Below are 18,432 nucleotides of genomic sequence, written 5' to 3' on the forward strand. Positions count from 1 at the left end.
TAGCCCACGGTAGAACCTGAAGGTGAACTGAATTTTTGCAAATACATTTCGAAAACCTATTTAAAATTCCATCTCAATAACAAAGTATACATCAGGAGAGTAAGGATGATCTTTTTATTAAAGCGTGAAGCTGGGATTCTGATTACCTATGTTCAGTTCTGAATTAGCTACATAGTTCATGTGTCACTTAGGCACAGATTTTTAAATGTATTTAGGTGTTGCTCCACTCAGCATTGGAAAGCCTAAGTGATTTAGCAGCCTAAGGACTTGTCTACACAGGGGCACTGTGGTGGGGTTCGACTCACCTGCTGGCTGTCCTGGGGATTAACTCTGCTAGCCAGTGCACCTTCTTCTGGTGGTGTTTCGCTGCCACCACTTCTGCTCCAGGACCCACGACACTCCCAGGACCACAGTGTCCTCTTCATGACACAGCCCTCTGGCAGTGCTGCATTCTGTGCTCCCCCTTCTGGGGCAACTGCAGTCTGCTGTCCAGCCACTTCCTTCAGTGGAGCTGCAGCCAATTGTATGGCCACTTCTTCAGTAGCTGGGGCAAGTGGGGGCGGAATGGGGACCCAGGCCCACCCACTACTCCAGGTCCTGGCCCAGGGACCCTATAGCTAGCTGCCACTTGCCGCGGCCCCTCCGATGTCTCAATATACTTCCCTGGGCCACTTCCCCGCATCTCTGTCCTTATCTCAGGGCCTCAGCCTGCAGCCTTGCAACCTGCCAGAAGCTCGCTCTCACTCCCCTGATCCTGCCCAGCACTGCTCTGTCCCAGGTGCTGGTTCTCCTCCCTCCTTGAGCACCAGGGAGCAGCTGAAGCTGCTCTGCCCTGCAGCCCTTTTTATATGGGCCTGCCAAACCCTTATTGGCTGCTTCTCACAGTCCCTCTCCTATTGGCTGCTTTTCACACAGCCTCCCTAGGGCTCCATTAACCCTTTATAGGCCAGTGTAGGGCAGATGCCCCATCACAGACACTCAAAAAAATTAATCTGAATTAACGAAAATTCCGAATTCAAAGTGGATTAGTTAAACTGTATTAGGCTAGGTCTACACTGGGAGGGGGGGGTCGACCTAAGATACGCAACTTCAGCTAGGTGACTAGCATAGCTGAAGTCGGCGTATCTTAGGTTGATTTACCTGCCCGTGAGGACGGCGACGAGTCAACCGCTGCCGCTCCCCCGTCAACTCTGCTTCCACCTCTCGCCGCGGTGGAATTCCGGAGTCGACGGCACAGCGATCGGGGATCGATTTTGTCATGTCTGCACTAGACGCGATAAATCGATCCCCGATAGATTGATCACTACCCGCCGATCCGGCGGGTAGTGTAGACGTACCCTTAATCCCCTGTGTGGACACTCTCATTCATAATTAAATGGGCCTTAATTCAGTTGAGTTTAAGGCCCTCCCTTCCTGGTTTCTTGCTTAGATATGCTATGGCCATTGCAAAGGTCTGCTAAGACCTACTAATTTAGCTGGTTTTGTCAATAAGCGTGATAATCGATATTCCAGTTATCAGTAGTGGTCCAGGTTTTTTGCTGATTTGCCAAGATCTCCCCATACAATCTGAATGCCTAGATTTGTAAATGCCCTCAAAATATGAACTTAAAGTTATCATTACCTTTTAAAACAAAAAAACAGCAGTTCTTCCCAGCATCTAAGTTCAGGATTCTGTGATTGTCTTAGCTGACAATATCCCTCACGCCCCCCGAAAGGATGGCTTTTTTATGGGGGGAAAAAGGAATTTAGAGTAATCTACTGTAATTTCCCAAACCACAGCAGTATTATTATTGTAAGATGCAGTATTTTGGCTCATCCTAAAATACTTAAAAGGAGATGTCTGCTTATTGTCAACTCCTGCAGAATCCTGAATTTGGGCCTCAGAGATGAGATGCAGCTGAAAGTGAACAAACAAAACTGACATTCATACAGGTGTGTTAGAGCCAATTCAAAACTTCAGATAAGCTGGTGCTGCAGCTGTCTTAAACCAGAGAGAACAAAAAGTGCTGTATCAATACTAAGTACCGTATATACTCGTTCATTAGCCCATTTGTTTATAAACCGACTCCCCAAGATGGATAAGTAAAAATAGCAAAAACTGTATGACCCTTTCATAAGCCGACCCTATATTTCAGGGGTTGGAAAACTTTGGCTCCCAGCTCGTCAGGGTAAAAGCCGGGACGTTTTGTTTACCTGGAGCGTCTGCAAGCATGGAGCCCCTCAGCTCCCTCTGGCCGCGGTTCACCACAAATTTTGGTGTAGACCCGTTTATAAGCCGCCCCCTTCTCTTTGATGCGTCACCTTTTTACCAAAAATATTGGGCTTATGAACGAGTATATACGGTAATATTTAGTGTCAGGAGTTTCTTGATCCCTGGGTCTTGGTAAGCAAGTAAAGAGAGAGCTTCATATCAGCTATGTAGAGATGGGTACAAACCAAAACCCTAGATCTTAACATCCCTGAAAAGTTTGGTTCTGGAACTGACCTTTCCCAGCTTGGTCCCAGTTTAAATAGTTTGTCTCTTTCGATGTACACACACCGTTTTTTAGTGTTTTGGGATCTTAAACAATTTTTTTAAAAGGCTTTTCATTTTATTTTTAATGAATTAGAAGAGTGGAAGTAGTCAGCGCATCTGATCCCCCCCCCCTGAACTAAGCCTAATAGTGCCTAAAACCTGTACCATAGTTGAATAGAAAGCAAGGTCCTTGAGGGTTTTATCATATTATTTGTGTTTTTGTAACTGGCAGAATGAGGGGAAGGAGGTATTTTTATTTGGTGTATGGAAATTTCTGAAGAACAGTGTTAAAATAGGAGGTTGAAAGGAAATATTAACATCCCCAAAGAGGCGCATAACAAAATTCTCTTATGTTGAAATATCGAAATTGACGTGCTATATGCAGGAGATGAATAGTACCATAAATAATCAGGCGGGTGTGCTTCATTTTTGTGGGGTTCATATGTTGAACTTGTCTTTTGTGTTGTAGAATCACTTAACTGTGATACTATTGGGAGTTTAAAATGTGTTACTTCTGGAATATGAGACAGTACATGGACTAGCGGCATGTGGAGAGATACTTTTATGTTGACACACACACACAGAACTAACTGCATTTTTTTTATCAAACTGATGTTTGACACGTCTTATATTCTGAATAACAGTGACTATGCCCATAAGAAAAAACTGCCCTTATCGGTAGCATAAAAACAGTGGTTCTTCAAGTGATGATCTCTGTGTGTATTGTGCATGTGGGTACATATGCGCACCATGCTCTTGAGTCTGGAATTTTCTTGCAAGCAATGTCTGTTGGTCCGTGTGTATGCCCCGTATCTCTCCACGTGCACTGAACCATCAACATAAAAGGCAGCACAGACTGACACCTCTCTAGTTCTTCCTTACTGCCACATGGTATGAGTCAGAATCTTCTGTGTCCTCAGCTCCTTTTTTACTGCATCACTGCTGTAAATATATTTTAAATAGTTTTGGTTTAGTATTATTGTGGCATAGTGTTCTAAGATCGTTGTTTTGCCCTTTTCCCCCCATCCTGGTGAATTCCCTCTTCCCCCAAAAAGGCTGGGATTATGCCCGGGGTTCCAGGGTTCAAAAACTATTTGCTGCTTTTCTGTGAGCGATGAACATGAATGCTGCTTCTACTGCCCAGATGATGCTCACATCTCAGCCAAGTGCAGCATCTGCCGCTCCTTTCCCCCCAGAACTCATGACAGTTGGGAACTGAGACTTAAGAAACACCTGATAGAGAAGACAATGATCCCAGTCAGATCTGGGCCGGGGACTGCCCCCCCCCTATATATCAGCTGCATCAAGCAAGCAAGCAGTTGCCCTCCGAACACAAGCTCAGAAACAGAGGCTAAGATTGCTAAGCCTATAGAGAAGGCTATGAGAAGGCTTCCAAGATTGCTAAGCCTATAGAGAAGGAACACTCTCAGAGGCACAGGAACAAACTGTCTTTGTCAAAGACAACCCCGAAGAGAAGGGATCACTCCCCAACCCTGTCAATGTCGGGAAAGCCTGTGCACACAAGCGCTAAAGACTTAGGCCTGAGTAATTCTTCACTGCAAGAGAAAGTGGTGTGCAAGGGTACAGATCTGCCAGTTCTAGTACCAGTTGTGATGGCTAAGGCTAAGGACAAGCATCTTCCAGTGCTCCCTTCCACATATAGCACCTACGTGGGGCCTTTAACAACACGGCCCTGGACAGATCCGACTTCCACTTTGATTAGGGAAGCTCTGGATATGATGGTTCCACAAATGGACTCTCCCCATATCCCAGATGGTCTGAGACCTACATCTCCCCAGAGGACCCTTTTGCTCTCCCCATCCTCCTTCACCCCTCCTAAAAGAACCATCTCTACTCTGGGACATTGTTGTGCTGGAAGAAGACGCTATCCCAAGGATGCAGAGTCATTCTCCTATCCCATCTGCCAGCCTTGGTATGCAGCCATTGGTACCATTGCCGATGCCGCTAGTCCAGGCTCTGGCCCTTTCTTCTGATGAGTCAGAAGCTCCTCAGGAGTATCTGTGGTTCCAAATAGAAGTGGCCTCAGACAGAAGCCCTAAGCCTGCAGCCAGACATGATTGACCAAGGGACAGGTGGTATTCTATGACATGGGGTCCTCCCCTTCCAGTTGTTCCCTCCTACTGGCACTATACACCCGGGATTGGTTCATGGGCCCTATTTACCATTGCCCCGACCAACACCAACTGGCCCTGTTGGAATATTCAGAAGCAGGCAAGCCAGATATGATGAGTCCAAAGGTTCTGGGAGCCATTTCATTGTCTTCACTGGATGAGATGATTACTCCATCTTCTCTGTCTCTGCCTGATGACTTGAGGCAATATCAGGAGCTTTTGGACAGGGTGGAGTCTGAGTTGCATATTCAGCTTGAGGAAATTCAGGAGCCTCAATATAGATTGCTGGACATTTTGCAGCATTCCGGTGACAATCCCCAAGGGGGTCTCTGTGACCAAACCTGTCATACTTGGATACCCTGGAAAGGGGAAAACTCAGTGACCTGGCCAGAAGGCTGGGTCATGAAGCAAGAGCACTGCAAGTCCTGAAGAATGAGAGGGACTGGGTGTGAACAAGTGGTGGAAGGGGGATGTCAGACCTGAATGGAGCTAATCCCCAGACGCGGCCACCAGGAGGTCCCAGTGGTGAGTAGATAAGTCTGTTCTGTGCTCCCACCCCGAAGAAGCATTATTTTGTTCCATCCAAAAGGGTTTTTGTTCTCGTAGCCACCACCTAATTCCTTGGTGGTATAAGTGGCTAATGAGAGATCAGACAGCAACACCCAAAGGCTACTCCGTCTATCAAGGGACCCAGCAGCTTGACCTCCAGGGAAGAAAAGTCTTCTCTTCCACCTTCTTCCAGTTCAGGATGTTGAACTATCAGGCACTCCTGGCTAAATATGATTTTACCAGTTATACCAAGATTTTAGATTTTAAGGGCAAACTCCCAGAAGAGGATAGAGCCACTTCCAGGCCTTCATTGACAAGGGCAGATTGGTGGCCAGAACTTCCTTTCAGGCCATGGTGGATGCTGCAGACCCAGGAGTCCAGAGGAATGTCTACAGCCATTGTTATGAGGCAAGACTCTTGTTACAATCCTCAGGTTTCCCTAGTGAGGTGCAGAGTACAGTCCAGGATCGGGCCTTTGATATGATCAGTCTGTTCCACAAGAAGACAGAAACATCTCTACATTCCCTCAAAGGTTTGAGGACAAGTCTTTGCTCTCTGGACATCTTTCCCCCCGCCTCCAAGACAAAACATCACAAACAGAGGTACTGGGTGAGACCATCTCCTCAGTCCTTTTATTATCAACATAAACAGGAACTATCACGTGAAAGACAGAGGATTTATAGGTCCAGGAACACAGCCCCTGCAACATCCACTGCCATATCTCAGTCTAACCTTCAGCCAAAGAGTTTCTTTTTGGAGGCTGCCTTACTCAACTTGCCTGCAAATGAAGGGCCCTAACTAGCAACAAATGGGTACCGGAAGTTATTCACGGAGGCTATCTGATCAAGTTTCTGGCAACTACTACCCACAAACCCCCTTCCCAGTTTTTTTTTCAGAGACCACTCTCACAAGGAGATTCTCCAGGAAAGCGGACTCCCTTCTCCTCCAGCGAGCCATAGAAAGGGTTCCACCTCAGCATCAAGGGGAGATTTCCTGATCCCCTTAAAGAATGGGGCGGGAGGCCAATTCTCGATCTATGTTGACTAAACATATTCATCCGAAAGCTAAAATTCCACATGATCTCTTTGGCATCAATAATTTCCTCCCTAGAAGTCTACAGCAGCACATTGAGGCTGGGTTCCTCACATGATCTGAAGAGTAAATCTGTTTGCTCTTAGCCTGCACAATCCAGCCAGCATGAGATGCTGTCAGATAATAAACCTACAAACATAGTACTTCTATACAGAAACTTAGCTTTTAATAATCAGCAGTAGAGAAAAACAGATCTTTTCATAAGGGTTAGCATAGAACAAAAAAAAAATCTGTTTTAAAGACACCTGCATAAAACCTGTCATAGTTTTTCCCATTGAAATGAAGTCACTCTTTGATATTTTAACTGTACTATTGTACTATTTCTGCATTACAACAGTTGCTCGGTATCTTTGTCAAGAGACAGAAACTGATGGATTAAAAACTATGAAAAAATACAACTAAATTGGTATCAACCAATAGAACTGCAGCCATTATACAACAAAACAGATATGCCAAATATTCCTAAACAGTTACCCATTCATGTGATGAATAGTACAGATTAGTGTCATTTTCTTTCCAGCGTAGGTGCTTTTATGACCCCAGTACTATGGTTTCTGAGTGCCTCATACCCTTTTAATGTATTTATTAGAGCTGTCAAGCGATTTAAAAAAATTAATCGCAATTTTAATTGCACTGTTAAACAGTGCTGTTAAACTCCTTTTACTGAGCTAAGTGGGCTCCCTTCAGCTGAGCGAGCCCTTGTTTGCAAGGGAGGGTGTATTTTACCTTAAGGACTCTGTATGTGCCAGGGGAGGAGAGGCTGGCCAGGGGCAATGGGGCATGGCACGGGGCCGGGGGTCGGTCCCGGGAGCAAGTGGCTGGCTGGGAACAATAGGGTATGGCATGGGGTGAGGGCTGTCAGTCCTGGGAGCGAGTGGCTGGCCGGAGGCAAAGGGGCATGGCGCGGGGCGGGAGGTCGGTCCCGGGGGCAAGTGGCTGGCTGGGAACAATGGGGTATGGCATGGGGCGAGGGAGAAAGGATATTGGCCCTGGGAGCAAGTGGCCAGCCAGGGGCAATGGGGCACAGTGCAGAGGGGTCAGAGGGAAGCCCCATTATTTATTTTGTGTCTGGATAAAGAGCTAAAACACAAGAATTTAGCAAGATTAAAAAAGGAACAGTCCTTTATATGGGTAACAAGAACATCCAGAGCTGTTATAATTAGTGCTAAGAAAACATTTGGAAGGGATATGAAGCCTCATATTTCAGAACTTAACCCAAACGCTAACTATAAGAGATTAATGTAGGAGGCAGATTATTGCACATTTACAGAAAATTAAAACTAGATTAGATGCCTCAGATCTCTGCAATGTCTCAAAACCTGTTGTTGGGCCATGAGGAAATAGGCAATCAAACTGTACCACTTAACTTGGTACAGGAATCAGCATTTTATACCCAGAAGAAGCAATTGATGACTGACTCATCCTTTGGGTTTCTTGTCTCTTTATTTACCCAGACTTGTTCTGTTTGCAAGCTTCTATTGCTTGAGAATAAGGTTATTTAAACATAATGTTATTTTAATACTGGATTTTCATAAATAGTAGGTACACATAAATCAGATACCAAAGAAACTGGAATTATAACACAAGATTTCCTGCCACTCTTGCAGATGCAAGATTTGGAAACCTGGATGAGCATTCAAACTGTTGGGCACATCTTTACACCTGCCATCAGTTTTTGCATCACAAATGATTCATAAATGTATTATCTATGAAGTGTTTAGTATTAGTTGATTGGAGAGCATTCACAGATTTGCTGTGGAATTGCTTCATCCACAAAAATAAAATGGGCAAATTTGACACAGGAGGCTGTAATGATAGTCTAGGAAGCGTTAACACAGTAGTCCCATCTTCAAATAGATCTTTTTTGCATGACTCTTCCCTTGGGGCTGCTTCATGAGAATTGAAATCTGTTAATGACTCTTGTTGAGAAGAGGATATTTTCTTGGTATAAATTCAGCTGTGATTATATTTGTTGATAGCTCCTAATTTGAGGTGCAACAAGCACACAGGAGAACAGAACCAAAGTGCAAAGATTCGTGAACAGATGAGTACATTTTCAGCTGCAGGTAGCAAGGGGAGGTTTGGGCCTAATAAAGGAAAAGCACTTTGCCCAAAAGAGAGGAGACCAGAAGCCTGATGAATCACATTAAATCCAATTTATTTAAATAAATAAATTAAATAAGTCTTCCAACTGGTTCCAGGAAGATGTATCCCTGAGAGGATCCCAATTATAAGAAGTGGTTGACAAGCAGGAAGAAAAGTCTGAAAAGTTCTGATGAAGGAAAACTCAGACTTCTTTTGCTGTCTTCCCAGGATTTATCTTATTAAATGGACTAACAGCATTATATTGATTCCCTGGCATGTTACAAATTAGCTGTTCATCATCTCACTCACGCATTTGTAGCACCACTAATTCTTAAAAACTTTTAAACCCAGCTTCTCTCCCTCCCTACGTCCATAACCTCTAATACAGTTTTACTCGATTTATCCCATTGGGTTTATAACTAAACTGTTCACTTTAATGACCAGCAAAGACTCCGATATAATTCTTTCTCTTCAAATATTGAATGTAATGAGTTTCTTTAAATGAGTGCTGGCTAGGCCTAATCTTGTGTAGGAACATAAGAATTGCCATAATGGAACACACAAATGATCCATCTAGTCTAGTATTCTTCCTAGTATGATATCTGGCCTATATCAGAGGAAAGCAAAATAAATAGCTAATGTACTTGGACAGTACTGCAGTGCTGTACCACAGGGATGTATTTATTCCTGACCCCATGTAGTAAGTCTCTTACACCCAGAAACATGAAGATTAACAGCCATTGTAAATGCTGTATCCTCCATTTTAGAGCCTTATCCTGCAAAATACTGAATGTGTCCTATGAACTGCTGAGTGCCCACAATTTCCATTGAAGACAAAAGGTGCATAAATGTTAACTACCACCTACAACAGATTAGAAACAGTACATCCTAAGATACTGCATTCATTTGCCATTCACCTTGCACTTTGACAGTATGTTCATTGGTACCTCTGTTCTATTTTCTGATTAACATTATTCAGCTCATTTGTGTGGTTTTATTGTGTGTGGTGTGTTATTTCTGGTTTGTTTTTGCCTGCTTGTATGTACGTTGAGAAATTCCATGTTTATCCTTCTTATTACCTACCTCCCCCACATACATCCCCAGTGGGTCCATTCTTATTTCCATTGACATCAATGGCAGCAAGTAAGTTCCTTTCCATTTCACCTTTTTTATATATGTATGTATGGCCCTCACCCTCCCGAGGGGTGCAGCTGTCTAGAGTCCATTTGAAGAAAAGGACAAGCATTCAATACACACCCAAAAATATCATGCCTAAAGACAATATACACATAAATAAGCCAGATAATATTAATCAGAAGATACCACACAAGTGTCAGTGAACATAGTATTAGAGCAGAAGGTAATTAGTGAGTACATGTAATATTGGGGATGCAGTTTCTAATTTATTTTAAATGGTAATAGTAATCTAATGCACCTTTTGTTACGATCATTCTTTCCACCTTAATAAACTGCTAGCATTAATGCAAAGAATATCCTATTTTAACTGCCTTGCCTGGATGATTGGAGTTAACGTGCACCATTTTGGTACATATCTGAGAGTTAATTGCTGTATCTGCAGAGAGAAGGAAGTTAGTCCAATTTAGTCTAGTGTATTTAGCCAAGAAACTGTATGGAAAGCTAGTATTCTGTCGGGTGTTTTTCCTTTATGTAAATTATAGTGGTATAGAATCTCACAGCACATAAAATAGTTGTGTACTAAGTTGGATACTTAGCTGGGTACTAAGAATTTGGTATCAAAATTTTTTATTGATGTTTAAGTTGCCTTAATTGATTTTCAATATCAGCAAATGTTTTCTTCAGGACAAGGAAAACTCAATGCAATGAATCTACCATGAGCAGGGATCTATTTCTCTTTGCATTGAGATAGGGGTTATAAACCTTTGTAACTGGTTTTGTGAGTACCTGTTAATTGAGTACTATTGATAGTTATTTATCTTTTCATCTCTACACCACTAAAGATAGAAGTAGGCATAGTGTAATATTTTCATAGATTCATAGATTCTAGGTCTGGAAGGGACCTCGAGAGGTCATCCAGTCCCCTGCCCTCATGGCAGGACCAAATACTGTCTAGACCATCCCTGATAGACATTTATCTAACCTCCTCTTAAATATCTCCAGAGATGGAGATTCCACAACCTCCCTAGGCAATTTATTCCAGTGTTTAACCACCCTGACAGTTAGGAACTTTTTCCTAATGTCCAACCTATTGTACATTGATCTCTGAATTCTTTTTTCTCTGGCCCAAAGAAACTTTAGGAGCAAAGCAAGTTAGAAAAACAAAACATTCTCTAAGGTATTCTTCAAGCATCCCTTAAGGGAGGGGGGGGGGGGGGAAAGAAGCAAAGCCAAGCTGTGTTAAGTATTGAGTAATCACTTTTGTAAAAGGACTATCAATCTATTATTTTAAGAAATTCTGTGTGGCAAGCTTACTGTTAGAAACTAGTGAGCTAACAATCACTTACAACATTTACTTTTTTGGACCTTAATATGGAATTGGTCTCTTGTTCCATGAGGAAAACATCATGCTTTATGCTTTAAACCACACAACTCCCTACTAGTAACCCTAGTTTTGAGAAAACGTAGCTGTCAGTAAGATTCCAACTAAGATTTGGAAATTGAGATTAACTCCCCCACAGAAAGAACAGTAATCGCAAACCAGCTGAAAATGCAGGGCCTCTCCAGCTCCTTCTACCTTTTGTTGGTTGGTCAGCAATCTATTTATAATCATGTATTCTTATTTACCCTATCATGGACTACACTAGTGATCAGAAATTGGCTATTGATAAAGATTAACACAAACTATACATTCTGGTCATTAGACTTTATGAAGTTCAGACACATATTATTTGTCAGGGTCAGGATAGACATTTTCCTGGCCTGGTTTACAGCATTTCAGAATATTGTATAGTAAATTGTTTACTTCTGCAGCTCTCATTTTGAGAAGCTACAGAAGCAGCAACAAGTCTCTCTCTTTAATCAATAATCAGGGATTTTTGCCCCAGCAATCCCATAAAAATTATACTTGTTTTAATGCCTCACTCTGGTAGACTGCACATAGACGAGGCTTTCTCTTTAGGCAATAGGAAAGCATTTCTGTGTATGTAGACCATTATTAAATAATGCAGCTGGCATATATTTGAACAGCCTGCTATTTGGTGTTTTGGGATCACAGAGTGTTTTGTGCAAATCTTCTTCCTTTTGTGCTTCTGAGTTTAGCTTTGAACTGTAACCATTCAGATTTGCCTGGTTTCCATCTGAAACTATAATGGCTCAGATTTGCTTGGGTGTAGACTCGGTTACTACATCAGAGGTGGGCAAACTACAGCCCGCAGGCCACATCCGGCCCGGGGGACCCTTCTGCCCGGCCCCTGAGCTCCTGCCCCGGGAGGCTCGCCCACGGCCCCTCCCCCGCAGCCTCAGCTCACCCTGCCGCCGGCGCAATGCTCTGGGCAGCGGGGCTGTGAGCTCCTGGGGCAGAGCCACTGCAGATCCCGGCCTGACCCGGTGCTCTGTGCTGCGTGGTGCGTGGCTGTAGCGCCGCCAGCCACCAGTGCTCCAGGCAGCATGGTAAGGGGGCAGGGAGCAGGGGGGTTGGATAGAGGGCAGGGGAGTTTGGGGTGGTGGTCAGGGGACGGGGGTGTGGATAGGGGGCAGGGCGGTCAGAGGGCAGGGAACAGGGGGGTTGAATGGGGGCAGGAGTCCAGGGGGGCAGTCAGGAAGGAGGGGGGGTTGGATGGGGCAGTGGGGGGCAGTCAGGGGCAGGGGTCCTGGGGCTGGGCCATCAGGGGGCGAGAAGTGGGGGGGGGGCAGATAGGAGGGGAGGGCCAGGCAACGCCCCCCTCCCCTAACCGGCCCTCCATACAATTTCCAAAACCTGATGCGGCCCTCAGGCCAAAAAGTTTGCCCGCCCCTGTACTACATGTTTACACAATGGGGCCCTGATCTCAGAAGGGGCCTCCAGGCACTATTGTAATGATATATCATCATCATGTGGGTTCACCCTCCTCTGCTGGGCCAACTTTGATGGGCTATAACTCTTATTCCTTCTCTGACCCCTCTGGAAGCAGAGTATCTGGATTGGTGTTAAGCTTGAGTAGTCCTTTCCCTCAGGAAGGCACAAGGATTATCATTATGGTGAGGCTCCTTGCACTGTGTCTCTCTAAGTCTATATTTGCAAACTGCACACGTTACATGTTATTAGGGTGTTAATCTGTTTTGCTAGAAATGTTAAAATCAAAGCTTAACTCCGTGCTATACATATTATTCCAAACATAACCTTTTTAGATAGAAAAATATTGATGTAAAATTGGGCATTGCAAATATTGATATATGTACATTGAGTGATAGTGAACAGTAAATTAGATACGACATTGCAGTGCTGTGAGGGACACAAGAGAGCCTTTGTGCAATTGCCTCATGTCAAAGAGTAAGGCGGGAGGTAACAGTCACTTTCTTTATGAGGCATTGATAACTATGTACCTCATTAATTGCTGGCATACTGGGTGCTATTGGCAAATTGGAGGGCACACAAAGTACAATGGAACCTCACAGTTATGAACACCTGAGGAATTGGAGGTTGTTTGTAACTGAAATGTTTGTAACTCGAAACAAAATGTTATGGCTGTTCTTTCAAAAGTAGAACTCAACATTGACTTAATACAGCTTTGAAACTTTACTTTGCAGAAGAAAAATGCTGCCTTTAGCCATCTTAATTTAAAAGAAACAAGCACAAGGAAAGAAACAGTTTCCTTACCTTATCAAATCTTTTTTTTTAAATCAGAGGGGTAGCCGTGTTAGTCTGTATCCACAAAAATACCGAGTAGTCCAGTGGTACCTTAAAGACTCCATGCATCTGAAGAAGTGGGGTTTTTTACCCATGAAAGCTTATGCCCAAATAAATCTGTTAGTCTTTTAAGGTGCCACCGGACTCCTTGTTGTCTTTTTTTAAAACATTACCTTTATATCTTTTAGTAGTTTACATTTCATACTGTACTGTACACTATTTGCTTATTTTTTTGTCTCTGCTGCCTGATTGGTCACTTCCAAGTCCAAATGAGGTGTGTTGTTGACTGGTCAGTTCATAACTCTGGTGTTTGTAACTCTGAGTTTCTTCTTCTAGTAGCAGCTCCATCTATGATTGAGAAAATAACAGCACTCTTCTGCAGTTCTTCATTAACACAAACACCGGTTTCTTTAATACTGTAAGGTCCAAACAAAAACAATGAAGATGTAATTCTTATAATTATTTCTCCAGTGTTAAAAATGATTAGAAAGAACTTGATCTGTCAAAACTAGTTTTATACTTTAGGTTTTGTACTAAATAGTCTGTATGAAATATTAATGCTCAGGATCAGTTTGAATTCAGCAGCGTAGATGAGGTATTACTGCTTAGTTGGAAACTTGGACTCTTTCTTTATTAGGATGATCGGCTTGGTCCCTTTCTTCATTTTGACCCTTTTAGAGTTGAGGCACTAATTCACAACCCTGAATTCATTCATTTATGAATGGACTGTAGTCTCTTTGTATTCACTTGTGGACATCTAAGACCAGGTCATCATTCCCTCAAATGTATTTGTTACTATGATTTGACACTTGTTTTCTGAACTTTTCTTAGCTTTATGGATGGATGGTGAGCAGTTTGCTGTTGATAGTCATATTTAGCCTGGAATTTTCCAAGCACTAAGCACTGGTCTAAATGTGCTTCTACTGAAATGAATGGGAGTCTAACCCATGACCTCAGTGGTAGCAGAGGTAGGCCAGGGCTGATTGCTTTTGAAAATCCCACCCTCAAAATTAAAGCTCTGTTGATTAGTTGTGAATGGACACAAGTGTTCCTGTTCTGATTGCAAGAGTCTAATGTATTCCTTCTAATAAGGAAGATGGCTTGAAAAAGTGACTGAGGGTTAAAATATCTTGAGGAGAGGTGCCAGATCAGATTTCCTTTTTGGGCCAGATCTTGCAGTGATGACATTCCTAGAAAAACTAGGATTCTTGTAGGATTTACTGGGTCGGTGGAGATTTTAATTTTCTTTTGTCAGTCACTCAAATTGAAAATATGTGGTCAAATCCTTGTCTGACTCCTTCAGTTGCCTCTGTGCCAGGGTTCTAGCAATGGGTTTTGAAAAACCTTTCCTCCCATTGTGTAAGCATGGGTCTCAAGATCTTTTTCTTGAGTGGTAACAGCTAATTTAAATCCCATCATTTTACATGCATGGTTGGGATTATGTTTTCCAATATGCATTACTTTGCATTTATCAACATTGAATTTCATTTGCCATTTTGTTGCCCGATCACCCAGTTTTGTGAGATCCCGTTGTAACTCTTCGCAGTCTGCTTTGGACTTAACTATCCTGAGTAATTTTGTATCATCTGCAGATTTTGCCACCTCCCTGTTTACCCCTTTTCCCAGATCATTTATGAATATGTTGAACAACACTGGTCCAGTACAGATCTCTGGGAAACACCACTATTTATGTCTCTCCATTCTGAAAATTGACAATTTATTCCTAATTCTATTTACCACTTCACAACATCCACTAAAAATGGAAATAGTGTGAAGCACTAGCTATTGGAAAGGAAAGTGGGGAGCGAGTGTAGTGCTTGCCCTGTGGTACAGTGCCATATGTTACAACTTCATGTGCTAAACAGCTAGAGAAATTACATTGTTTATTGAATTGTGTCCTCCATCACACAGCATATATTGGTTAGGCAGCAAAATGAAATGAACAGTAAAATACATGTGTGGTGCCCACTGATGCTGAGCTTTGTAGTTTTAATGAAAATATAATGCAGTATTTAATCCTAACAGACTGTCATAGTTGTTCAATAACTGTATAATGCTTTATAGCAAAAGGCAAAAACTGTAACGTAGTGGATCAATGATATATAATGGCATTAACGTTTTTTTCCCCCTACACCGTGCAGTAGAACCAAAATTTATAAGGTACCGTGTAAACACTTAAACTAATCACAATAAAGCCCCATGAAATTTCTGCCGCCTTCTGTCTATGGGCCCAATCCTGCTACCACAGTAACCAGTGGGAATCTTTCCATTTGATTTGTGTCAGTATGAGAGCAGAACTGGTTCAACTGCTGATATTCTAAGCAACTGTATACTACTGTCCCCATTGGGTACATGCGCGTGTGTGGGTTCAACAGGTTCTGCAATCAGTCATGATTTGGTATGAGAGAAACCACTGGAGCTGCTGAGAAATTTTCTGGTAGAATCATTTTCCAATGGATAATGCAGTTTCCACAAAATCAAAATTTTCCTTGGGAAAATTTAAATTTTGTCAGAAAAGTTTGATCTTTCCATCAGGAATATTGAAATGAAAGCTCCAGCTTTCCAGCTTCTTGGCAGTTCACCTGGAGGGCTGACTGGGAAACCAGGATCCCCTGGCGTCCAGGTCGCAGCACAGCCCCTCTGGCGGGCTCCAAAGCTCACCAGCCTTGCCTGCCCCCTGTTCCATTAGCTACTCAAAGAACTGGGTGGCTAGCTCCCCAGCTGGGTAGCTCCCATGGTTGCTCTGCTCCTGAGCTGGTTGCCTCCCCAGGCAGCTGGCTCCTGAGGAGCCAGGCAGACGTCCTGCCTGGTGGACAGTCAGTAACCTCAAAAATTCTGTTTTGGTTCTCCCCAAATGGTATTTTTCTGGAAGTTCCTTTCTGCAAAAAAATAATAATGTTTTTTGACTTTTTGTCCTGATTCATACAGACAAAAATTCAAAAACTTTCACAGGAAGTGATTTCCATTTTCTGGCCAGCTCTAGAAACCATAGCTTGAGGATTACCAACGTTGTTTTTGGTTATATGTCATATTTAGGGTGCTAATAGCTTCACTATTTATAGGCAAGCATTGAAATAGCTGGTGAGCTCATAATTACATCTGCTACTATCCAGGAGGGGCATTATCATTTTATATCACTTCTAGAAGCATAGCTTCCAGAAGGTTGTGCTTTTAAAAGTGATGAAACAATTCTATCCAGCCCCACGACTAAATTTCTGGGAGAGCCAATACTATGATTGAACTATATGTGACTTGTTTTAACTGTCAAAATATCTGTGTTACTATCAGCTTTAGCTCATTCCCCCACTTCTCCTGGTACGTATTCTTTAATTTAATGTCAAATCCAATACTACTGCTGGCGGTTAACTATTCTAATTTTGGTGATGCTAGTCGGTTCACACTGGGGGTCTATTATTGCCTTTATTATCATACTTATTTTAAATAAAAGCTATTATCCCGTTTCTGTTTACATTGTGTATCCACTGTTTGGCTTGTGCTGAAAATTATTTGGTTTTGAAACAGTACCTATTAATAGTAAATGTCTGCAATAATCAATATCTCCCTCCATCTAAAATCCACTGGAAAAAATGTCCATAGTTAAAAGTTATAGAGATGCAGATTTCAAAATCTTTTGCTGAAAATTCTACATAGCAAACAATAAAAAATTAGCATAGTGAACTATGATGATAAGAGCACTGATTTCATTTCCGAGTTGTTCTACTGCTACATTTTATATAAATAACAATTAGCATCTGAGTTGTTTTAAGTCACTTGAAAAATACAATCTGTTGTATTCATATATTTTTTTAAAAGATGGATCCTTCCAAGTCTGTCTAGTTATAATCTGTTTTTAATGAGGAATAACATCTTATTAAACAGGAGACAAGATAATTGGTTTCTTCCCCTTATTATCCAAAGACAGAGAGCACAAGGATCAGTATATATGAGAGATGCATAGGAATATCTCACAGTAATTTCAGTAATCTGGTAATTATTTCTGGGTCATCCGTTATATCTTAATTGTGGCTACCCATTACAGTAAGAACAAGAGAATCAGCAAGTAGAGTCATATTTCTTTAACAAATACTTTTCTTTATTCTTCCTTGTCTATACAGTCATTCCCAGCACAGCACTGCAACGCGTCCACCCACAATGAGCTTACAACGAACCATTTCTCTGGAAGGGTAAGGCTGTTCTCTGTCTCTTGAGCTGCTTAATATGGAAGCTGAGTTTCTCTCTCTGTCTCTCTCTCTGTCTCGCTGTCTCTCTCTCCAACTATACATGACATGTACCAGATTGAAGGGGGAAAAAATCTGTCTGACCCAGTACTAATACCAGATAAAATACACAAATTCTTCATGTTGGAAGGTATGGCACTCCCCTTCTGTGCCCTCCAGGAGGGATCTACTGTTAAATGGGGTTTAGAATGCAAGAACAAACCTACTGTGTATTTTTGGAATTGGTTCATGGTGGAGCAGAAGGTCGATGGTGCATTGTGCTACACTCTTTAATAGCATGCCTTTCCCTCTCAGCCACCCAAACTCAGACAACAGGACTTTAAGGGAGGCAACATGGGGTGTTATTGCAGATCCCTTGGCCCAGTCACAGGTGCAAATATCCCCAGTAGCATTAACTTGCCTGCTTCCCCCTTGGTGGCTGAGATTTATGGCTGCAGGGAAACCAGCTAGGTGGAGTGTCGAGGCTGTTGGAACCAGGCGCCAATGTGTAAATGCAAATAGCGTTGCTGTGGAGGGCAAAGATCTTCTGTAGCTTTCCTTGAAGCTCTTGGAGGATCTGCAGAAAAAATTAACATTAGGAAAAGAATTGGTGAAAGCACTGATATGCAACAGAAAAATACAATTTTGTGGTGGTTTTACTGAGGAACTTTGAACCCGTCAAGCTGGAGTGGATAAGACAGTGGCAGTATCCACTTCCCAAAGTGTAAGTTGACAGGCAAGTTTCTGAGTTCCCTGCATGCGTATTTTAATTATTATTATTGATAATCATGTTTATCACGGTAGTGCCTAGTGACCAGCCAAGATCTGGGGGCCTTTGTGGTAGGCATTGTATAGACACAGAGTAGCAGACAGTCCTTGTCTTGATAAAATAATCTCATAAACAAGACAAAAACAGAGTAAACAATGTGATGGCAGCAAATAGCATGTTAGCTCCAAGGGGTTTATTTGTTTTGGTTTATTGGCAGGTGAGATATGGTGTAGTTATCAGGGATTGTTGGGGGTTGGTTTACATTTTTG

At 42.5% G+C, this 18,432-nt stretch overlaps 1 protein-coding gene across 7 annotated transcripts in view; it reads left to right on the top strand.

Annotated features, from left to right (window-relative positions):
* The window catches only part of DLG2 (discs large MAGUK scaffold protein 2), a 933,774-nt gene that overhangs the window by 597,438 nt on the left and 317,904 nt on the right, over window positions 1–18,432 (top strand). For all 7 annotated transcript variants that reach the window (XM_065406536.1, XM_065406561.1, XM_065406510.1 and 4 more), the window contains one exon: window positions 17,293–17,361. In XM_065406536.1, coding sequence (XP_065262608.1) covers window positions 17,293–17,361 — 69 coding nt within the window. The remainder of the gene's footprint in view (window positions 1–17,292; window positions 17,362–18,432) is intronic.

The sequence above is a fragment of the Emys orbicularis genome, chromosome 1 (genome assembly GCF_028017835.1).
Source record: "Emys orbicularis isolate rEmyOrb1 chromosome 1, rEmyOrb1.hap1, whole genome shotgun sequence".
Classification (NCBI taxonomy): domain Eukaryota; kingdom Metazoa; phylum Chordata; order Testudines; family Emydidae; genus Emys; species Emys orbicularis.